Source organism: Dreissena polymorpha, chromosome 6 (assembly GCF_020536995.1).
Source record: "Dreissena polymorpha isolate Duluth1 chromosome 6, UMN_Dpol_1.0, whole genome shotgun sequence".
NCBI lineage: Eukaryota > Metazoa > Mollusca > Bivalvia > Myida > Dreissenidae > Dreissena > Dreissena polymorpha.
Genome location: NC_068360.1, coordinates 67,731,176 through 67,756,853, shown reverse-complemented (window position 1 = coordinate 67,756,853; position 25,678 = coordinate 67,731,176). Strand labels below are relative to the sequence as shown.

At 35.3% G+C, this 25,678-nt stretch overlaps 2 protein-coding genes across 2 annotated transcripts in view; one reads left to right on the top strand and one right to left on the bottom strand.

Moving 5' to 3' along the window:
- The window catches only part of LOC127833374 (60S ribosomal protein L8-like), a 368,912-nt gene that overhangs the window by 154,728 nt on the left and 188,506 nt on the right, over positions 1 to 25,678 (top strand). The gene's annotated exons all lie outside the window — the stretch shown is intronic.
- LOC127833361 (UDP-glucose:glycoprotein glucosyltransferase 1-like) overlaps positions 12,773 to 25,678 on the bottom strand; it is a 100,056-nt gene continuing 87,150 nt past the window's right edge. The window contains exons 27-36 of the mRNA XM_052358558.1: positions 25,130 to 25,215; positions 24,820 to 24,990; positions 24,221 to 24,316; positions 22,414 to 22,498; positions 20,450 to 20,632; positions 19,562 to 19,665; positions 19,347 to 19,403; positions 17,240 to 17,471; positions 15,752 to 15,920; positions 12,773 to 15,380 (exon numbers count right to left, since the gene is read on the bottom strand). Coding sequence (XP_052214518.1) covers positions 15,352 to 15,380; positions 15,752 to 15,920; positions 17,240 to 17,471; positions 19,347 to 19,403; positions 19,562 to 19,665; positions 20,450 to 20,632; positions 22,414 to 22,498; positions 24,221 to 24,316; positions 24,820 to 24,990; positions 25,130 to 25,215 — 1,212 coding nt within the window. The 3' untranslated portion in view covers positions 12,773 to 15,351. The remainder of the gene's footprint in view (positions 15,381 to 15,751; positions 15,921 to 17,239; positions 17,472 to 19,346; positions 19,404 to 19,561; positions 19,666 to 20,449; positions 20,633 to 22,413; positions 22,499 to 24,220; positions 24,317 to 24,819; positions 24,991 to 25,129; positions 25,216 to 25,678) is intronic.

The window sequence follows — 25,678 nt, the reverse complement described above, 5'->3', positions numbered from 1 at the left end:
CATCCAACTGAATATTTAATAAAATTACAAAGGCTTAACGCTGGAAACGCAGGGGTTGACAAATCGCCTTTGCACGCACGGCTAGATGCTATTTTAATCACGGGAAAGCATTCATGACTTTCTATTTATGAAGAAGATATGTTTTGTAATGAAAAGTGCATCTGAGTGTACGAGACGCAGTCAATTGCAAAAGTTCCTTTTTAGAACACAAAAAAGAAGATTCAAATACCCGCTTTGATAATATGCAACGTGTTTGATGAGTGACACATTAAACATGATAACGTTTATTCGCCAAATGTGTGCTTGTATTTACATGAATATGTGAAGACTTAGTTCATGATATATTTATTACCTTTTTAAATCAATTGAGCAGATTTCGCAATAATTATGGAAACTTTCTTAGTGATAAAAAAAGACTTGCCATCTTTTAAAATATATGTAAACTGTTCCTTTCACTACTTAATTGTGGAAAAATGTGGATGATAAAGTGGTGTTACCTTGCCTGGCATATCAGATACAACAACGCGCTTCATGCTTCTTTTGCATGCTACTTGATTAGTTCGTAAGACCACGCTTTAATCATGCGTTATTTTTTAATAGTGCCTAATATTATGTGTTTACAATTGAGTCCGTGTCTTGAATACAAGACAATTATGTGCTTACCAGTGTTTATTCCCTTGGCGATGTGTTTGAGGTTTCATCATTCTTATATTTCGAACATAAATACGTTGAGCAATATATGGATGCATTCAATGATATCAGGGTAAACTGAAGTTTACTGTTATTATTGTTAATTTAGCTCACTTCGAACAAATTATGTATCTCGTATAATCGAAAACACAATCGTCAATGGAATGATAAAGATTTGCTTTAAATAAGAACGCAAACTTGAAAATTCTCCATGCATTTTGCATGGTCACCAATTTTAACCGTCATAACGAATATCAAAGCCCTACATTTAGATGCGTTTTTTTCGTTTATGGACATCTTTGACTAACTGAATAGAGAGCAACAAAACCAGAATAATGATCATTATAAATGTCACACAAAAATCATTTTTGGTTTTCTTAACCGGTGTTATTACCTTTCAAACGAGTGTGGACCAAACAAACACGCCGTTAAAAGATTTCGACTTCTTTTATGCGATAGGCAATTAAGGAAACCCCAAATCATATCGTATTCATTTCATTTCAAAACAAACACTTGCCTTTTGGCTCTTTCCGTAATAATAATAATTTTGCTGAAGAAAAGCGTAATTATTTCACGTTGTTATACCCACACTCATGTCGCTTGCGTTTGACCACGCCTCCTGTCGCTTGATAATGAATACAATTAATAACTTTGGGAAGTCGTTTTCAATGCATTGATATTTTGATGTTTATTCTACCTATTTTTTATAATTATTACTTCTTTTCGAAACAAACATTCAATAGAAACAAATTGTCAAGTCACTTATGGGAAATACTTTTGTTATGGAAACAATCCGGCCTGTATTCATACAAAAGACGTTTTTGTAAAGCGTGCTATTACGCTAAAAAAGCAATTTCAAGTCAAAGTTTTCATATTATTTGACAGGAAATGCTAATTATAAAGTCGACGTAGGGTCTACATAACATTTATTAAAAGCAAACAAAAACAAACTGTCGCCACGTTTACAATAATGAAAACACGAACAAAAACTAAACACAAGTCATCCTAAAGTGCAATAATTAAGTTTGTGAGACTTTTTTGCGAGCGCACTGTTTTCGTGAAATACATGTTCTGTGCGCATTACCACAGAGTAGGACCTTCGTCAACATCTTCTGGACGCATGGACACGTCGACTTGGAGCATATAATTGAATACTTTTCTTCGTTATACCTTTAAAAGAACAACGTAAAACTGTTGTATCATAGTGACATAGATTTGTTTAATACAACTGTTTCTTGATTTATCCTGTGATAACGCTAATAAAAATATAGACTTATTTTGGCAAGAAATCTTTGACAACAAATAAGCATTCTTGGGCCAAACAAATTGTTGTGTCCAATTACTCGATCGATAGTTAGTGATACGCATCTGTATAGTCTACCGTGGAATATAATGCTTATATATTGAACTCTTTCAATTGTAAAGTTTATATAGTTTAAACATTTTAAATGGAATTTCTTTAATTAACGTTTAGTGCTATTTATATTTTTATGTTGTTTTCAATGCCGTTATGGACGTTAGGCTTTATTGTAACAATCCTTGTCGTGATCGTCAATCGTCGTGATCGTCAATCGTCGTGATCGTCAATCGTCGTGATCGTCAGTTTGTAGATATTTTCAAGTATAGTTAGCATATCGTATCTACAAAATGCATATATAATACTTACCAGCAACACAAATACACGTATAATGTTTCCGACCATTCGACATCGCTCGCACTAGGTGCGTACAAGTGTTAAGTTACCCATAAAAATATACCTGTGTTTTCCAATAATAGCGTTATATTTCAAGCATTGTGATATTTTTTACTCAACATAATCATGTTTGGTGTATACAATATTTAACACATTTATGCCTAACGTCTAGAAAAAAGGCCTTGGCAAACTGCGTAGACACAGATGAGACGCCGCACGTCTAAATATAGAAATAAAATATACTATTCATCCCTAATTTTGGAAATAAATTGATCCAATTTAAAAGGGTGGGAGTGTCTACTAGGCATAATTGGGTTAAGGATAAAGAGGTTAAAGCTTCGTTGTCTAAGATTCAAACACGATATAGGACACATTTAGCAATTTTTCACGAACGTAAATTTAAACTGTAAACAAATTCAACAAATCTGCATCTGCAGTAAAAGCATCCATACAATATATAAAACTAAAAAAAACATTTCGATGGAAAGAAAGGGACTACAAAGAGTAAATTTAACTAATAAAGCTATCTAATGGACTTTTGATCGAAATCCATTTATAAAATGAAGGATTTATTGAACATTTTGTTCATTGAAAAATCATAAAAAAATCAAGGTACTTAATTTGGGATATTTTAAGTCGCCTTTATATGAACCGAAATGCCTCCAAATGCGCCAGCTATTTGTTCATTTAAAATCAAAAAGGGATATAAAAGATTTATTAAATACTAATTCAGACACCATTGTGACAGAACGCCTGCGAATTTGAAGCAAATAAAATAAATCTGACGGGTGATTACTTATTTTATTTCTGAATAATGGGCCGATTTTGTTAATGTAGTGGGAAGTGATTTTGCATGGGAAATACATTTGCTCAAAATGTTCAATGTTTGAAATATATGAATGTTAGTAGTGGTTTTTAAAGTTATAGTATTAGTATCAGAAGTTGAAAAGGTACATGTAGTGGAAGAAGCAGTGGTAGTGGAGATAGCTGTAGTAGCAGTAGCAGTAACAGTAGAATTAGTGGTAGCAGTAGTTGTTGTTGTTTTTAGTAGAAGTTGTTGTTGTTCTTGTTGTTTTACAGGTAGTTGCAGTAGACATGGTTGGTGTTGTTGTTGTAATAGTTGTAGCAGTAGTATTTATTTTGTACTAGTTGTTGTTATTGTTGTACATGTACTGAAATTAGCAGTATAATTATTAATTTTTAATAGAAGCAGTCGCAGTAGTAATACAAGTTGTTTTTGTTGTTGCAATACTAGAAGAAGTAGTAGTTTACTGATGACATAAAGCGATGCGTGACAGATGTGACCGAAAACGAAAACTAACAAGAACAAAGCTTTATTTATGTGTGCATTGAATAGTCAAACACGAACACGAAGATAACCGGTTATATCTCCATCTATATTGCTTTTCCTTTGGTGTCTTAACTGGTTTACCAAAAGTGACATGTTGAAAACAAATGCTTATAACTCAAGTTGTGTAACTGTATTCTCCAATCTGCACGCAATATCTTGTATGTACTAGTTCAGATGGCTGATTGCAGCAGGAAGAAAGGTACCACCTCGCTAGCAGGTCCTGAAATGCCATGGGCACGAGTTCATCAGTGACACGGTGCTATGCTGAGGTGCGTTGATCGTGTCCCTCGATACCATACGCAGAAAACCCCCAGATGAAATACAGATTCACTCATTACATAAAATCCCATTACATATTCCGGTATGACTATGTGAAATATACTTATCGATAAATTAACAAGAAAATTATAGAAATTGGTGTCAAAAATGCATCGACAATAGTGATAAGTATATGCTGTAATTTAATTTGTCATGTGATATAAGTACTACCTCCTTCCACTTGTTCTAGTTTTACACTACTAAGTTTAGCTCATTGACAAACGTAAGAAAACATGTTTGTGGTCGAGCCATGGAATATTTTATAAAATACGTACACGATGCCACTTGACGGCTGAGTAACGATCGAACTTACAACTGAGGGAAGTAATTATACCTTTAAGATCGACAGCAACATTTCATTATTTTCATTAATGAGATCAAAATAGAGAGATGATTGTCGTCGCACATAACACAATGTGTTAAATGAGTACACGATAATAATGTGCATTGTCGTAAAGAACTTAATTATAGTCCTATATGCATAATAAACATCTGATATTATTTATATGCTATATACAGATTAAAAGTGTTCATGTTTGGCTGTATTGACTGTTTATTGAGATCGACCGTGGCAGCCGACAACTTTCTTCCGAACGTGGCCTTCAAACAAGCATCCTTAACCCATTTATGCCTAGTGGACTCTCCCATCCTTCTGAATTGGATCAATTGATTTCCAAAATTAGGGCTGCCTTGTATATTTATTTCTATATTTATAATATTTCTTACAGAAATTCCTTCAAGCAAACAGCGCGGACCTTGATGAGACGCCGCATCATGTGTTTATGAAAACCAAAATATAATATGGATTGTTCCATGTTTTGTTAGAAGTATAATAGTGACTGAAGAAACATAAAACAAACAAATTAGATAATGTCTCATTATTTGAAATTCAGATGAAATATTAATCTGGGATATGCTTTTCTATTGATTCCGATAATTATCTTTTAATAATGAACACTTTGTATTTATCTTGCGAAATGTCTGTAAAATGGTTTGCAATTCAACATTTTCCCAAAGCTAATGAAAAATGGTCGACTGCCCGAATCAGTCTTTAAGACTGAATGGTTTGCAAACATCGGGGAAGACAGATTAAAATAATGGAACTGGAATAATACAATAACGTGTTATTTTCCGCTTTGTAAAATATTGTCGAACAATTTCAATGAATGAATTAATGAACATTTTATTTTATTATGCTTTTTGTTCGCACGATTCGTTCCAATCTAAGTCGTGTTTTATTAGTCCAGTGAAAATGATAAACGGAAGAGATAATTAATTGACTTAGGTTTAATATGCCTCAGTTTTATTCCCTGTCAGTGATTTGCTTGCGACAAAAATGGAAGATATACTGACCAAAGAAATAACAACATGAATGACTAACCGCTTCTTGAACTTTCCGAATTTCATTTCATGGCGTATTCAGTTTTTCTTTAATCGTCAGTTTCTTTCTGGTTTCGCATGTAGACATGTTAAGGAAAATACAAACAACACTAACTGTCCATTTATTGACGCAATTAATAAACAACAAAATCGATAAATCAAACTTTGTATAATGAAAAAACGGTTTATGATAAAAGCAACACATAATCTAGCGAAACGTAGGTAAAATAACTAATTAGTTATGGTGATTCAGTTTAATGTAATCAACATTTATTAGCTCCCGAAGTTATGATCGTATATTAGCGGATGTGATAGAAATCGAAGATATTTTAAATAGCATATTTTATAGTTCACGAATGATCTTTGAAATGGATGTTGTCGATATTCTAAAGAAAACAACACAAGGTTTAACTATTTAATGCTTTTCCACCGTTGGCGAACATGTGTTTAAGAGTTAAACTTAGAATTTCGCAGGCACAATAACATGATGTCATAATAATGATGACTTTTAAGTTTTAACAAATGTAAAGTCCGACATCGTTGAAGATCCATTTAATTTCCTGTTTCGATTCGCGATAGTGAAAATGTAAAATTGTCAATTATCTTCAATGCTTTTTGTACTGTTCAAAACATTCTGTAATTTAAGAACTAAATCACTGATAGTTCCTTATAAACAACTCGAAATAATAAAATGCTTTCAATTACGCATAGGCTATAAGCATTGCTGCTTAAACCATTTATGCCTAGCGTCTAGAAAAAAGGTCTTGGCAAACAGCATAGACCCCGATGAGACGCCGCATGATGCGGCGTCCCATCAGGTTCTGCGCTGTTTGCTTAAAGGAATTTCTGTAAGAAATATTCTAAATACAGAAATTAATATACTAGACATCCCTAATTTTGGAAATAAATAGATCCAATTTAGAAGGATGGGAGAGTCCACTAGGCAGAAATGGGTTTAACCTATGTTCCAACGTTTATGATCGTGAGTTATAATATTAAGTGACCGTTAAGAGACGGTGTCGGCTGTGTCCTTGATGTATTTCTGTCCACCTCCTGGCACACGTCGACGCAATATTGATGGGGCCACATATGTTGATGCTGTTGTATTGTTTTTCATGAAGCTACGCCAGCTCATGACAAATGATATAAAATTCTTGCTATCACTGCTGGCGAGGGTTTGGTGAGCCTCGTTCTGGGAAAACCGGGCTTAATGCATTTGAACTAAGTGGACAGATTAGCCTTTTCGGGTGTCACAGGCCAATTGGGACGATAACACCCCTGTGTGTGGTGTGAAAAGGAAGTATATTTCTAGCGAAAATTCAGTTTCGGCGGAAAGTGCCGTCCCAGATAACCCCGTGTAGACTTCACCGGCTAATCTGGGACGACACTTTACTCGCACGCATTAAGCCCAGATTTCCCAGAACGAGGCTCTGATTAATGCGATACTCCAGCTGAACTAGCGCAGATTCCTCCACAAACCCTGGGGTTAACTGGAGGAATGATTCCCAGAACACAAGAGCATCCAATAGTCACCTAATTGACACTACTGACTATATGATACATGTTCGCTGGACCCGTATTCATTCGCGCACAATGGCTCTCGTGATTTCGTCTTTACTTTCAAAAGATTCATTAGTAAATTCTGTAGCGCTAAAAGAGTCTATTATGCGGCATTTTGCGTCGTACAAGGGTTTTTGATGAGCCTTTGTTAGCGCCCATTATTTTGACGCGTGTCGCAGACCAAGAAAGAATGGATGCTTTTGCAGACTACATGCCGTACTTCAATAGCGCTATTAGAGACGTATAAGCCGAAATTGTATGGGAAATGCATATAACTTTATTGTGGACAATCGTCTTTTTTTCGCATTTTATTTTCTAAGTACCACTCCATTCACGCCCTAAGAATCTAGTGAAAAGTTCTCGGCAAGACATCGAGAAAATCTCGACTTGGAATCAGAACAGAACAGAACATAAAGTTGTATTTTAGACTTGTGCAAGTACATAGTAATACAAATCATACACATGTAAACAGGGGTCAGGTGGGGGACGTGAATATGAAATTGTTTACTGGGCATGCACAATGTGTCTTGCACATGTACACTTCATGTTGATGACATAGTTCAAGTTTAGATTCAATACGTTAAGAAATTTTTTCGCTCCACCAGCATTAAACATTCAATGCATATATGTGTCTTGTTCTGTGAAAATAGGGCATAATGCATGTGCAAAAAGTGTCGCCCCAGTTTAGCCTGTGCAGTCTGCACAGGCTAATCAGGGACGACCCTTTCCGCTTTAATGGTATTTTTCGTTTAAAGGAAGTCCCTTTTTACCGAAAATCTAGTTTAAGCGGAATGTGTCGTCCCTGATCAGCCTGTGCGGACTGCACAGGCTTATCTGGGACGACACTTCACGCATATGTACATGCATTATGCCCAGTTTTTTTTCAGAACAATACATATATTATTAGGCGGACTGACCGACTAGCCAACCGACAAACAACCGACAAACAACCAACAACGTGACTGGTATTATTTACTGTGTTGTTGTTGTTAGTGTTGTTAGAGTGGGAGCGGGGTTATTATTTCGTTATGTTCAATGGAATGTTATTCAATGGAAATTAATATGCGTGTTATCCAAAATATATTTGTTTACTTGTACTGCTACACCCCATGGTAAACAAAATAATAATGCGCTAAAATGTCTTAAACCATATTTGTTTTCACCGTATAATTGTACATGTACATTTATATTTATTTTGTGTGTAACGGCATAGTTTTTTTATTACGTATGCATAGAATATTCATGACAGAATCAGTTCGTCTTATCATGTTAGCGACTTGTTCAATTTAAGGTTCGACCTTTCAAATATCGTCGCTCAATTTTAACACTAGGTCCTTCAATACAATAATACAAGTCATGGGTTAACAGCAAAAATATAATGCCCATCACAATAGTGTCAATACGCATGGCTATTTTGAGATGCACAGAATTACATTACTTTTGACAATAATGACAAATCTCTCGACAACGAAAAACTTTCATCGTGTTTGAGAGCATGTTTTCGCCCGACGTGCCATGTAATTTTACAAATTGACCTTCCAATAAAGTTAATTGACATTACAGCCTAGCGGTTGACAATTTTGTCACCATTATTTGCCATCTCCAGGAGAAAGTTACCAATAAAGTTCCCTATTCATTTGGGGCCAGATAAACTCCCAATTATGAATCAGGAAGGGGCGGTGAGGGGCCGTGTTATTATGCCGGTCTTATTAGGAAAAAAGCGTCGAAGGATAGCGAGCAAATAAACGCTAACTTTTAGCCATTTCCGAGTGCCTGACAACGACAGATTGATTCCGGCGACAGTGGAAAGTGAGGAATTGAAGACTTCCGGCTTATTAGATTGATGGCGGCTTGTACGCGACAGAAGTCAAAATGTGTGGTTAAAACAACTAGAGCATACATTTAAAGCGATGAATTATCTTGATTGTACGTTTTGTTAAAAATTTTCTTTAAATTTATAATTCACATTTTTTTTCTAAAAAGTATTAAACTTTCATCTCTGGTCAGTAAATCATCTTGTTAAACATCTCAAGAAAGAAAATATTCATCAAAACAATTTTATTTCAAACAACTCGAACCAATTACCAGCTGGCCATTTCGAGAAGTGTTTATTTAACGCTACGCAAGTGCTGCTCGGTACTCGATAAATATATGTCGCCAAAACGTTCGAATTATCATGTCGTTTTAATAGATTGTATACACTGCTGGCGTTTACCGTCCAGTTAACAGTCAACTCGTACCCATTTTCGTCTGATCGTATATTATTCAAATTTTGTATTTGGTAACGTGTTTCTCATTGAGTATTTTGTCACAATTCATTAATTTATTGTTTGTTAAATAACCATCGGTATACATGAATTCCTTCCATTATTCATCAGCCAGTTAAAGAGGCGTTATTTATGCATTCAGACAAATAACAAACATATCTTAATAGTGTAACACAGCATTTTTTTCCAATATTTCACGTCTTTCACACACATACAAACAACAACTAAGTGTAACACCACAGACATTTATTTATTGTTTTGGGAGGTGTTCACACATGGGAACCCATGAATTCCTATGTCATCAGAGAGTTGGAGTCGCGTAATTTATCAATACACACAATTAAGAAACACGTCTATAGAGTTTTGCACAGCATTTTTGGACATGGGCAGTTATTTGAAGTTTTTTACGGAGGTTTTCACACACATGGCTTATACTAAGTGCTGAGCTATCTAAGTAGTGCTGTAGCCGATACGACCGGCGAGTCTCATTAGCTGGGACAATTGACATTGCATGGACGTTTGCTGGCATCGCTGATACTTCGTGAGATGTGGTTCCGTTACAAGCTGAACGTTCCTCGGCGCGACCATTATCTCGTCCAAAAGAGGCAGTAAAAGCAGGTAAAATGGAGGAGAATTTCATTTCATCTGAGCAATCTATGCCAATCTAAATATACGTTTGAAGAATGTTTTACGTAAGTGTCGTTCGATGCACAGGTGTTTAGCGTGTGGCAATGATATTAATAAGTGAAATTATCATTTTGAATGATAAATAATCATATTACATGTATAATGAAAAATCAACTTTTCTGAAAAAAAAATCATATCACAATTAAAAAGTCAATAAAACACATAAGATGTTTATTTACTTGCGAGATCATTGGCAAAATAAAAGTGTGGGGCATACAATAGAAGGGTGCGAGGGAACATGTTTTTTAATGGCGAGGCACAAATAAATACTAATATTTTAAGGGATTTATAATTCATTTTAAGATGAAGATGGATTAGTGTACCTTCAGGTCGTGCTACTAATTCTAGCCAAAGCACAAACATTTAATCGGGTGTTAAGCTTTATCCAAGGCGGTGACCCCCGTTTAAGTCGTAGCGATTTCTCCGAGGCGGTGACCCCCGTTTAAGTCGTAGCTATTAATCCAAGGCGGTGACCCCCGTTTAGGTCGTAGCTATTTCTCCGAGGCGGTGACCCCAGCTTAAGTCGTAGCTATTTATCCAAGGCCCCGTTTAAGTCGTAGCTATTTCTCCGAGGCGGTGACTCCCGTTTAAGTCGTAGCTATTTCTCTGAGGCGGTGGCCCCCGTTTAAGTCGTAGCTATTTCTCCAAGGCGGTGACTCCCGTTTAAGTCGTAGCTATTTCTCCGAGGCGGTGACCCCCGTTTAAGTCGTAGCTACGTCTCCAAGGCGGTGACTCCATTTTAATTCGTAGCTATTTCTCCGAGGCGGTGACCTTAGTTTATGTCGTAGCTTTTTCTCCAATGTGGTGACCCCAGTTTAGTTCGAAGCTATTTCTCCGAGAAGGTGACTCCAGTTTAAGTCGTAGCTATTTATCCGAGGCGATGACCCCAGTTTCAGTCGTAACTATTTCTCCAAGGCGGCCACCCCAGTTTAAGTCGTAGATATTTCTCCAAGGCGGCCACCCCAGTTTTAGCCGTTCTTCTTTCTCCGAGGCGGTGACCACAGTTTAAATCGTAGCTATTTCTCCGAGGTGGCCACCCCAGTTTTAGCCGTTCTTCTGTCTCCGAGGCGGTACCCAGTTTTAATCGTAGGTATTTCCGAAAGGCGGTGACCACAGGTTAAGTCGTAGCTATTTCTCCAAGGCGGCCACCCCAGTTTTAGCCGTTCTTCTTTCTCCCAGGCGGCGACCCAGTTTAAATCGTAGCTATTTCTCCGAGACGGTGACCTCAGTTTAAGTCGTAGCTATTTCTCCAAGTGGTGACCCCAGTTAAATTCGTAGCTATTTCCCCCAAGGTGGTGACCCCAGTTTAATTCGTAGCTGTTTCTACGAGGCGGTGACCCCAGTTTAAGTCTTAGCTATTTTTCCGAGGCGATGACCCCAGTTTAAGTTGTACATATTTTATCGAGGCGACGACCCTAGTTTAAGTCGTAGCTACGTCTCCAAGGCGGTTATCCAAGTGTAATCGTATCTCTGCATCTAGTAGATACATTTGACGTTATTTTAAATTTGGTTTATGGAAAGGGAAACGACTTCCGTACACTGTGGCAAGCAATGTATAGTTGTTACATCCCTTTGCAGGTCATCGTTTTGGGTATTTTTAACAAAAGACATTAAATTTCTATGTCACAACCACTCACATGCACAAAAATTGATTCAATATCGGAAAAGCGAAGTTAAATATAATTACTTTATTCATTTTGCATACAATAAGTTTAGTGTACACAATTCCTGTACTGCTTGCGGTATTGTTAAGTAAGTTTCGAAAACAGAAGTCAATATGGCTGAAAATTTTATGCTACACTTAATTTTGGCATTCTAAAAGGCATTAGTGACTCACCATTCATTACATACTCACAATTAAGTATACCATCTTACATACAATATCCACTATGCAAAGTAATCAATCTTATACAAAAATGTACTGTAACTTTTAAATGATGTATTACAGCCGCGTCTCGGAAGATACCGATTGATTGTTATTTGTTAAGGAAAATGGTCCACAAAACTGAAATGATAAATATAGGATCTTGCATGAGTGGTCGTTTTGTATTGAATTAATTATACAAGTCACCTAAATAAAGAAAAATACGAGGCTTGTCGAGTTTTTATCTTTATTTAGATGACTCGTTTTATAAATTCAATACAAAATGACCATGAATCTAAGATTCTATTTATAACATGACCAACAAATTTTCATTTTATTTTATGCTCTTTTCACCGTTTATTAACATTGTAAAAGAGTTTAACTGAAGAAATTCGCTGGAATAATAACGTCATTTCGTCAAAAAAATGACGTCATTTCACAGTTATAGAACTTGTGTAATAACACCCGTGTAATAAACAAAATTGAGCACTCCTGGAGCGTACTGTAGGTCATGTCATATCTGATATGGCAGGCTAAAATTCTTAACGTTAAAATAAATGTAGCAAGATGTGTTTGTCAGAAACACAATGCCCCCTATTACGTCGCTTTGAAGCCATATATTTGACCTCGAAGGATGGCCTTGACCTTTCACCACTCAAAATGTGCAGCTCCATAAGATACACATGCATAATAAATATCATGTTGATATCTTCAATATTGCAAAAGTTATGACCAAGGTTAAAGTTTTGGGACACACACATACAATGAATGAATGAACTGACAGACAAACAGGCCAAATACAATATACCCCCGATCAATTGATCCGGGGGCATACATACAACACTTTTCAAGTGCTTATACGACTACAACGGCCACCAATGGGTATGTTGTTTTATAATAAAGATCTAAATACTAGCATTCTCTTGCAAAAGGGGAGTGATGTATACCAAGAAAACCACACATGTTTCAGTAATAATTTATTTTCATCTCAATTGTTAATTCCAACATAATCAAACAAGGATTTCATTCATTCACAATTCAAAATATGCTATACTGAACATAAAAAACTTGTTTGCTGATAATATATCACTTTGTACACCATAAAATAAGCATACATTATGTAAATATTGTACGCTGTACAAAGTTCATAATTGAACTACATAACTAAAGGTGTATACTGATGTAAAGCAAAAACAGTTATTTCTTTCCCATTAGGTAGGATTTTACACTAGTAATGTAAGTTTCTTTAGACACTTTAGTATACAACTTTCATGTCAACATACTAAACATTTACAATTCATGAAACAAACAAAAAACTTACTCATGTGCACTTACATACCAAATTGCTCAGCAATTATGCATGTTGTTTGTTTAAACCTGACATACATTTAACAAACGCTTTCCACCAAGGCTTTTCTATGTTGCAATGTAGCAACTATTTTACAACACAATTGGTCCATAAAATTGTTTAACAACGATATGCAAAATCTTCTCTATCTGGATAAATAAATGAATCATGACAGTTCATTTCAATGAACGTTTCATTTGCTTGATAATTGCATATTGCAGTAAAAACTCAACAACAAAATGAAACACCATCGACTAAACAGTTTGTAATGTTGTATATCAAAATAATGTATTGAAATTTAGCATTTACAACAGAAAATACAATATATAGTTTTGTTTAGTAACTATATGAACATTTGGTGAGGGTCATTATACGTATCTGATATTTAAAAAAGGCATTGTCAATATCTTATCATGATCATTCAAATTGAAAGAGTACTTTGAGCAAACGTGGCAAGGAAGACACAATGTCCTCAATAAGCTGATGTCAAGTGTTTTAGATAGATCGCTAAAGTACACAATGAAAATGGGTGAAGACTGTGTATGGATAAGAAATGCAGAATCATGACAATGCACATTAAACGTCTGGTAGCTGTAAGCTATTTCTAGAAAATTATTTGGTATTTGTGGAGAAAACCAATGGAAATTACAGTGTATTACAAGCATATACAAAAACATATAACAACTGGTAAAATGATGTCAGTAAATCAACATAATAGCATGTATAACACTATTGCAACATTAATAATAATAGTCTTTACAACAAATTTAAGCTCATGTAAGTTTTACAATATTCTAATAAATGGATTCATAACAGCCTAATGTTTAAAATGCTCATCAGTAAGACAAGTTTGACAAAATTCACTGCTGTATACTACATATAAATCACTTATATTAGTTCATGTCTTAGCATTACCAACTTTATATTCACAAAAATATGCATTTCTGAAAGATCAAATGCATATTTAAAACATGTATGTAGCTATATACAAAATATTGAATTTGAAACACACATACAATGCTTAGTCGTTATTGTCTAAAACATTTGCACTAAACAACCCATAAACAATCAAACAAAGTGCCACTTCAGCTGTTTCGGTAGGGGAGACCTAATTATTAGCAGCATAAGGTGCTTCAAAGAAATTCATGATTTGCTGTATCAACACTTTATGCATTTTCTAAATTCTATAAGATTTAACATATCAGCGGCACTGCCGTTTATATATCAGAAATATATACATATAATCTATTAGAGATAATCATCGTAATACAATTAAGTTGTGTTTTGTAGACAATATCACAAGGTGTAACAAATTCTAATTTAAAACTGAAACAAGATGCTGTGTTCAATAAACACATTTGACCTCTTGGCATAAGTCTGTGCTGGGGCATTACTTAGTAGTCTTATCAGTGCTAAATATAGACATGATTTATTAATGCATCATACCGTAATAAAAAAGGTCAGCTTTAGTATTTTTTATTGATAAACATAGAATGATATAATTTGAGTAAATTACATACTATGTATATAAACTCCTAATTTGAGAAAAAATATTTGTTTTTAATATTTAAAAATAAATAAATAGAGCTACCATATATCAGTGCCTCGTTCACCTTTTGCAAAGACCTATAGATAACATTATTATTGTTATCTATAGGTCTTTGCCTTTTGCTACCACTTTTTATTCTGACAATTTCATATAAACATATAAACTCCATTACAATCTCATATCAACATATACACTCCATAACAATTATATTAAAGTCATAATTAGGTTTTATGTCCAACTTTCATTAATTTGCCACTAAAGAACTTAAGGTGATATTTAACATAGGTAAAGAATCTAATATACCATTGTAATATTATGACAATAGAGGTCTATATAAACTGACCAGTGAGACATCATACACCAGTTCTTGCCAGGAATAAGAACATTATATAGCAGTAAATGATGAAAACATAGACAAAACAGTAATTCTTTGAAGTTGTTCATACACCTTCAGTGAGTAATGATGTGGTACAAAGAGAACAAACCCATTACCGGTACATAAGATCAGAAATAACCATACAGTGCTGAATCGGCTTCAAGAATTTAATTTAAATTTAAAAATATTATTTAATAAATACATTTGCTGTTTTACATTTAACACAAAATGGAACAATGAGATAATGTTAACTATGCTTAGACAAATGTTATAATTCAATCTTGTGTCTCCAGGCCTCTGAAAGAGAAATCAGAAGAAAACATTAAGAAATACAATAGTTGAGTTAAAATACCTTAAATCAAACCATAATATATGAAACTGAATGCATTAAATGTTAGATGTTCATCTAAAACTGTTCAGATTACATCATTATAGTATACACACAACTACAAGAGATGAATGACCTATGCTTTTTATATTATTATGCATAAACAAATTAAAACCTTTTTAAACACTTGAAGTTAAATTCATATTTAAATGAAAATGTAATCTCTGTTCTATAATGATTCATTCTATGCATACATGGATATAAGTTTGAAACAAACATGTATTTCTATTGATGTGAATGTAAGTGTATTAAAACACTGAGTGTGGTGGCAGTTTCTTACCTTTCTTTTTGCTATCTATTTCTGGAGGCTCATATTCTATTTGAGATCTTGTATTTGTGCCATAAATGGTATCCCAGAATACTTTTATCTCATAATCATAATTCTTCCATTCTGGCACTATACGCATGGCAGCTTTCAACTTTGGCTCCTTTGTCATAGGATTATTACACTGTAAACAGAAAAGTTATAAGAACTGAAATATGATTACATGTGTATTTCAGCAAATGTTTTGTCACTGTCATACCTCAGATAAACCCTGCGTGTTTGTCAGAGGGGATAGCCAGTGAAGTTTTAATAATTCATTTCCTAACAATGCCTGCTTAATACCTGGTAAATTTGGCCTTGATGCCTCATATTATAGTAGAGACATGTTTACGACAAAATTTCAGCAAAACAAAACAGGCAATTGCAAGGCCCATCAGCCTTTCTTCCTATTAAAATTTTAAGACCATACCATAACAAGAGCTGTCAGAGGACAGCGCGCTCGACTATTCAAGTGCTTGACAGTATAACGTAAGCCATAATGGGGTAATTGTTCAAATTATTCAATAAGGTCAAGGTAATAGTTCAGGTATATTTTCCACAATGTATTGAACATTTGTAAAGACAAAAAACAAACTAAATAGATTTTATTTCAAGTTTGATAGCAATAGCTTGAGTCGGAGGTTTGAACGGTCCTTCAAAAATAAAGAAAATAAATAAAAAAGGAAAAAAAAAAATTTTTTTTTTTGGGGGGGGGGGGGGGGGTAGGGGGGGTTGAGAGGGGGGTATAATGTGTGGGGTGGTCATTTATTAGATGATCTTTCAAAAATAAAAAAAGGAAAAAAAAATTGTTTGGGGGGAGGGGGGGGGGCAGGGATTCTGGGTTGGTGCGTGGGGTATTGTTTGGGTGGAATCCTTTGTGGTATTCAGGTAAGTGTTGTTTTGTCAAAGTATTAATAAAATCTGATCATAAATAAAGAAGTTAAGGCAATGTAACTAAAGTAATATGCATATTGTAAATGGGAAAGGGGCCATAATTCTTACAAAATGCTTGATAAAGTTGTCTGCTCTTGTTTATAGATTGGGGTCATGTTGGTAAAGAAGTATGCAAATTATGAAAGCAATATATCAAGGGACATTGACAATATTTGAGGTGGTACGCAAACTTTAACATAGATTTATCAATAATATGCATATTCAAAGTGAAAAAAGGGCCATAATTCTTACAAAATGCTTGATACAGTTTTCTGCTCTTGTTTATAGGTTGGGGTCATGTTGGTAAAGAAGTATGCAAAATATGAAAGCAATATGTCAAGGAACATTGAAAATTTTTGGGGTGGTACGCAAACTTTAACATTTGCACGCTTACGCTAACGGGAACGCTAACGCCGACGTCGGGGTGAGTAGGATAGCTCCACTATATATATTTCATATATAATAGTCGAGTTAAAAAGGAATGTTCATATACATGTAAAGTCACAAATGGGTAACCACTGTAAACCCTACCAAGTCAATAGTTTTGGCCTGTGGCTTGGACTCATCGCTACACCAGGTCTCACACCAGAGCCACTCCTGGGGCAGGGACTTGATGGACACCTGATGGATCATGTTGTTGGGCAGGTCCTGGTCCAAGTTGGACAGCGAGTTTGGGTCCTGGCTCAGTCCCTGGTACTGACCTCGTAGCCGGTCGCCCGCAGCGATCTGACGGAACCGCTTCAGGTCAACAACGTACAGGGCACTGTAATAGTTGCATTACATGAATGCTTAGTTTACTTGACAATCAAACTGTTGCAAAATAAAAGATAATGTGAGTTACCAACTAGCAATATGAGGGTGCAGAATCAACGGGGTTTTCAGGGTTTTACACACGGGCTGGACAAAAAGTAAACACACCGTTGAGAACTTTATTTATGCAATTTTATCAAGTTACTGAAATACATTTGCAAAAATCTTTGTGCATTAATTAAAGACAATTTTTCTTGCAGTTTTTGCAGATGTCTTAAGGTATAAGAATAAATCCTTGAATACATCTGAAATCGCTGACATAATTTCTAGTTGCATAAAGCATAACCATGTAGTACAAATCAAATTTTGTACAAAAACATATTAAATTAAGTAATTCTGATGTATTTCACATTGCAATAAGCAGCATAATGACCTTTTTTATGCACTATTTAAAAAAATGTTTTTAAAAAGTTATTTGAAACAACACTTTTGCAAAGCAATAAAATTTCCCTACTGGTGAAACTCCACTATTTTCAGATTATATATTTGTTGCCATAGCAATCAGAATTCTTGACATAGGAACAAAATGAAATGATGTGCATAATCTCCATATTGCAGTCTGTCCATGTTTCAAGTTTCAAGTTTCATGAAAAAATATGAAGAACTTTTAAAGTTATTGCATTATCCAGAAAAGTGTGACAGACTGACAGACTGACAGACTGATGGACACACAGAGCACAAGCCAGAAGTCCCCTTCGGTTTCACCAGTAGGGGACTAATAAAGAACCACCTACCGTTGTGTTTACATCCATTAAAGTTAAAACAGGGAACCCCACAAAGTCATGTGATCCTGCACCCTGAATATGATCACTTTTGACAAAAATAAGGCTAAACCGTAACATAACTTTCTTTGGTTTAAGAATGCCTTTCTGTAGAACTCTCTCTATCCCGCAAATAATGTTAATTCAAAATAGCTACAGAACACAGCACATGTTCAGCTACAGAACATGTTCAACTACAGAACACAGCACATGTTCAGCTACAGAACAAAGCATATGTTCAGTTACAGAACACAGCAAATGTTCAGTTACATAACTCAGCACTTGTTCAGCTACAAAACACAGCACATATTCAGCTACAGAACACAGCACATGTTCAGCTACAGAACACAGCACATGTTCAGCTACAGAACTCAGCACATGTTCAGCTACACAGAACACAACACATGTTCAGCTACAGAACTCAGCACATGTTCAGCTACCAAACACTGCACATGTTCAGCTACATAAAACAGCACATGTTCAGCTACAGAACACAGCACATGTTCAACTACAGAACACATCACATGTTGAGCTACAAAACACAGCACATGTTCAGCTACACAGAACACAGCACATGTTCAGCTACATAACACAGCGCATGTTCAGCTATATTACACATCACATAAGCAGCTACAAAATACATCACATGTTCAGATACATAACACAGCACATGTTCAGCTACAGTAAACAGCACATGTTCAGCTACAGAACACAGCACATGTCCAGCTACAGAACACAGCACATGTCCAGCTACAGAACACAGCACATGTTCAGCTACAGAACACAGCACATGTACAGCTACATAACACAGCACATGTCCAGCTACAGAACACAGCACATGTCCAGCTACAGAACACAGCACATGTCCAGCTACAGAACACAGCACATGTCCAGCTACGGAACACAGCACATGTCCAGCTACAGAACACAGCACATGTCCAGCTACAGAACACAGCAAATGTTCAGCTACAGAACACAGCACATGTTCAGCTACAGAACACAGCACATGTCCAGCTACAGAACACAGCACATGTCCAGCTACAGAACACAGCACATTTTCTCCCTACCTGATATGATATGACCTTCCAGAGAGATGGCCGGCCCAATACCCAGACTTCCAGAACCTGCAACATTCAAGGTACTGTACACAAAGATGACTGGAGGAGCAACATTATACAGTATACATCTCATAAATGTTCTTAGAAGGAAACACACTTTTTTAACAATCAATCCAAGATGATAGGTGAGAAATGCAGGTTTTGTACAGGTAACATGTACTGACCTAAATCCATCCATTTCCTTCCTGTCATTGCAGAATGGAGTGTAGCCGTATGGAGCACCACCTAGGTCCAGATCATAGAGCTCTTGAAGATCTGTACGCACAATCTGGAAAAGGAAAGTAGGAGAAACAATATGTATGTATATGTATAGCAGTCCCATTAATGTACAGCAATCCTTTAAATGTACAGAAGTCCTTTAAATATACATCAGTCCTTTAAACATACAGCCATCCTTTAAATGTACAGCAGGCCTTTAAATGTACAGCAGTTCTTTAAATGTTCAGGTCCTTGAAATGTACAGAAGTCCTATTAATGTACTGGAATCTTTTAATTCTTTGAAATTTTAATTACGATAAACACATTTTTTTTCTGAGCGAGTAAAATATAGTTTCTTTTTTTTTTTTAATTTGATGAACTAAATGATGTTAAGTACTGTCCTAATAAGCTGTTCTGTTGCTACAATTTCAGGAACGAATATAAACCCATTGCTTTTGACAACAGAAAAATATCCACTTAGCACAAAAGCTTCAGCAGAAATAAGGGAGCAAATATCAACTATCAAACTTAACACAAAAGGCCCCTTACTGCAAACAATACAGTTTAAAACCTCCTTTCCAATGATACCATATAGCCATGCTAATATAAAAAAAAAATATGAAAAGCTATTTTCAGCACAGACATTTAATGATTGAGCTAATATCCTGTTAAGTTGATGAAGGAGACGTATCAAAATTGATAACATCTTATAAAATTATATCCTACAAAACTAGTCCCACCAATAATATTGAAGAATACTCATATGTATAAATGTGAGCTATTTAACTTAAGAGGCCTAAATGATTAACATCATGTTTAAGAGTAAGCAGTGTCGTATAACTCTTCTATCTCACCTGATCTGCGTCAACAAAGATGATCTTTTTCACATCCAGGGGGAAGAGGACGTCTAGAAAGAGGATCTTGAAGCCCCACATGATGCGCTGCTTCTCCTTCTGTTGGTTGAGCCAGCGTGGCCACTTGTATTGCACCAGCTCGTACTCAAAACCATACTCCTTGGCATAGTGGGGAATAAACTCCTGCAGGAAACAATTGAGTCTGGTTCTGGGAAAACTGGTCTTCATGCATGTTTGTACAATTGTGTTCCAGATAAGCCTGCACAGTCCCCACAGGCTTATTGGGAACAACATGGATTTTTTTGTTTAAAGGAAGTCTCTTGTAATTGAAAATCCAGTTAAGGTGAAAAGTGACATCCCTGATGAGCCTGTGCTGATTACACAGGCTAATTTAAGACCTTACTTTACACACATGAATTAAGCCCAGTTTTCCCAGAATGTGGCCATATTAAACACGATACAGGGGTGTACAATTACACTCACCCACTCATATTTGTAAATTAAATGTTGCAACAGGCAAGTATGATTTCCAAAATGATTGCCCTCTAAGGCTCTAATTTGATTTTGTTAAAAAAGCTTGCAACTGTTGGTCAAGTGATTAGACTGTGTTGCTGTCTTGTTCTATTGCATTGATCATACTGTAAATAACTGTGACCAGTCTACTTGTGGGGGTAATATTTAGATTGACACCACATATTTTCCCACTGACATGTAATGCCAAAATGTCCAAACAATATGATATCCATACTTTATTTGAACAAAATGTCTTGGTGGGTAGATTTATAATTTATATTTCTTACTATCCTAAATTTAGGCCAACAACAAGAAAGTAAGGGCGATCTGATTTTGTTGGCTAGTAGCCATGCAGAGAGTGGCTTACAATACATTTAGTAGAATATAACAGTGTTTTGATTCATTCCTGATGGGATGATTAAATGGCTGCCAGTCATTGAGACACAGTGTCACTAACAACCTGCTATTTCCTGGCTTTCATTGGCCATGCTTAACTTTAAGGCTGGTCATTGGCTAACTTCAACTTTCTTGCTTATAATTGGCTACTTTAAACTGTATGAATATTCATTGGCTACATGAAACCTGCATCCTAATAGTTGGCTATATTGAACTGTCTAACTATTTATTGGCTATGTTTACATGTATGGCTATATGTTGGCTATGTTTACATGTTTGGCTTTATGTTGGCTATGTTTACATGTATGGCTATATGTTGGCTATGTTTACATGTATGGCTATATGTGTGCTATGTTTTCATGTTTGGCTATATGTTGGCTATGTTTACATGATTGGCTATATGTAAGCTATGTTTAACTTTATGGCTATATGTTGGCTATGTTTAATTTTATGACAATATGTTGGCTATGTTTAACTTTATTGCTATATGTTGACTATGTTAAACTTTATGGCTATATGTTGACTTTGTTTGACTTTATGGCTATATGTTTAATTTAATGACAATATGTTGACTATGTTTAACTTTATGACAATATGTTGGCTATGTTTAACTTTATTGCCATTTGTTGATTAAGTTTAACTTTATGACAATATGTTGGCTATGTTTAACTTTATGGCTATATGCTGACTATGTTTAACTTTATTGCTATATGCTGACTATGTTTAACTTTATGGCTATATGCTGACTATGTTTAACTTTTTGGCTATATGTTGACTTTGTTTAACTTTATTGCTATATGTTTACTATATTTTACTTTAAGGCTATACGTTGACCATGTTTAACTTATTTATGGCTATATGTTGGCAGTTTGACACTTCCTGTTTGGCTAACAAATATCCCAATATAGCAACCAAATGTTTAATTGAAAAAAAGGTTTACAATATTTAATCTTAATGTGTTTACTAGATTGGAAATAACGTTAGAAAACATAAACACTGAGTTTAATGTCGATATAATGGTATTTATAATGGTCAAATATGAAAATAGACTTTACCTTGAAAGTCGGAGATAAATAGTTCTTTAAGAACCAGAATTTCACTTTTTGCTTGGTGTTCTTGATAACACTCATCATCATAATCCTGAAAATCCACAGACACCATAACATGAAATGCTACTCTTCTAAAAACTTCTCATAAATATACATGAAATTTACTGGCAAATTAAACGTTTTGCATTTGATAATGGTAAAATATTTAAAACTAGGCAGAATATGAACTTTAATCAACTATCTTTGTCTGACGAAATAATGTTATACATTGATTTTATCTACCTATATGATAGCAATACCTGTAAAATATCAAGCAAGTTGAATGAAATGCAAGAAGAGCAAAATTATATATCCTCGAGTGCCCAATATCGACGCATACAAGCAGTTTGTTGAAGTTTTGTTGCTCAATATAGGGATTTATGTAATTAATTTTGTTATTTCATTACACATGTACCTTTTATTTAAACATTTTAAAATGAATTGATTGTGTTATCAACAAAAATAAGTTGAAAACCGAAATGACCCAAGTCTATGTAACGGCGGCCATATCTGTTGAGAGTGCCCTAAAACGACGCATCTGATTGGTTACATGATTTCAATGTAAATATCACTCCTGTGGAGACTGAATGAATAAAATATTAGCTCATGGTTGTTGTACTTAAATTTGTTATTGCTGTAAAAGTAATATGAAACTGAAATTAATTAAATCAAATAAGATTTTTAATTGTGTGATGCCATACTGTCTGGCAGTGGTTTTAATAGGGGCCTGTGTCAGCAACCCTGTCGTAAGCTGTGTTTATGGAAGATATGTGAATATAACCTGTACTTCTTTTGTGGAACCAGCACTTATAATTAATTAAATGAAAATTAGTAACAAACATAATATGCAATTACCAACATAAACACTTGCTACATATAGTTAAAATTGTATTACAGCATAACCAAAAACATATCCGGACTTCAAATCAAAGTTTACGCGTACACCTTATTCATAGTGAAAATAAATCTATTTATACGATGTTTTGTCAAATGGCAATTACGTGACTTATGAATGAAATAGTGAACTTTTGCAGACAAAACCGATGCATTATCCCACAGTCTTATTAACAAAGACAATTGGGTGTAAAGTGTTCAAAAGTTTTGCATTAAGTAAAATACATAAAAATCCATCAATTGCAAACCAATCAACCATATCTTACCTTTCAACCAGCTATTTTCCACATATCAAACACTAACTATAGTAAAATTGTGCGTAGAGTACCATGTGCTATTGTATGACGTCAACGGATGTCGCTTATTTATCTAACAGAGGCAAAACAAAAAATGCGTCGAATTAGGGCAGCGTCAATTCGGGTCACTAAACGATACTATCAATTTCAATGTAAACTAACAATATAATTTGTTATGGATGTAAGTGAATAAATAATAAAGCTACAAATTATTTTTTAACCTTTGTCGCAACAAAACAGTCACCACAGTTCAATCTACTACGTGTGATAATTCTCTTTACCAAATTATTGTTGGAACAGGTTTTTCTGAGGAAATGTCATGTATTGTAATCTAGTCAATATTCTTTAACTCTTTACGTGCTGGAAGCGAATTTTGAAGGCCTTTACAAACAGTTTGGATCCAGATGAGACGCCACAGAACGTGGTGTCTCATCAAGATCCAAACTGTTTGCTATTCTGATAGTATTCTTTGAAAAAAAATCGAAGAAAATGCTTATTTGAGAAATTCAGCAGACGACATTTTAGCAGACGACAAATTACCCAGCATGCAAAGGGTTAAACACTGGCTCAGTGGCTGTACCTACCTCATCAGTCTCTCATACAAGTGTCCTGAGGCCACTGAGAAAATGTTGAGAGTTTTATCTTTATCATCTGCTGCCTTGTCTGACCCAGAAAATGAGCTGAAAATACAGCACAATTTGTTTGCAAAGACACTTGTATAATATAATATCTTCAGAAATCTGTGAAAATGTGTCACATAATTACTCCCACATATGTCGTTTTCTAAAACTAAATAGTCAATTATAACAATTCATTGTTAGTATTTACCATGGATCTAAAATTATTTTAGTTTATTTTTGAATTTGAAAAAATAAGCAACTTTGATAAGAACCTTTCTTGGAGGATATGCAATACTCTCTTTGAGGATGCAACCCACTCACTTTGAGGATACATCCCACTCACTTTGAGGATATACCAAACTCACTTTTAGAACACACCAAATCACTGAGGATAAATCCGACTTACTTTGAGATATACCACAATCACTTTGAGTTTCCACCTACATGTAACTCACTTTGAGGATACACCACACTCACTGAGTTTACACCTAACTGTCTTTGAGGATACACCACACTCACGCTGAGGATCCACCACACTCACTTTGAGGATACACCACACTCACTTGGAGATGGTTCCCCAGAGCCCAGACTCCTCCTCCTTAGAGTCGTCAAGTAGTTTCTCCTCCTCCTTGCCAGCCCTCTTGGCCACTTTGACACGCACCGTTCTGGTCTTCAGGTCCTTCATGGCCACGATAATGTTCCTGGACCCCTCTGGCGTGTCTGTGTAGTCATGGCTACAACGTCAAACATATAACAGCTTAGTTTACCCTTCGACAGTGGAGACCTTAAAAAGTGCATCACCTCAGAATATCTCATAGAGACATGCAGTTTTATTTAGAAAGCAGAAGAAATGCCAGCCTGCTATTATCTTACCTGGATATGTCATACAGTTCTGTGGATCTACCATCTCTCAGCTGCAGATTCCAGGCACCTGGGTTTGCCTTTAGTTGGAAATAACCCTGAAACAAACAGACAGTGTGTCATAGAAAGCATATCAGTTCAATACAAAACGGATTAGTACATTAATAGGCTATAAAACTCCCTTAGGAACGCAAACTTCAACATAAATGTGTACACCTTATTTCCTATTTAATTCTCCAGATTCAGTTTCTTAGCTTTCCATTTGTCAACACAATTTCCTGTAGAAAGTTACTTCCATTCGAATCAAGACCAGCAGGAACATTGCCCCATGAAGCAACAACTTGTTCACAAATAACTGGTAGGACTCATATTGAAGCGTGCCTGCACATTTTGTTAAAAAATGCCTCAACTACTACATGTATTCCCATTGCTACAAGCAAGACCTCAACTACTATATGCATTCCCATTGCTACAAGCAAGACCTCAAGTACTACATGTATTCCCATTACTACAAGTAAGACCTCAACTTCTACATGTATTCCCATTACAACAAGTAAGACC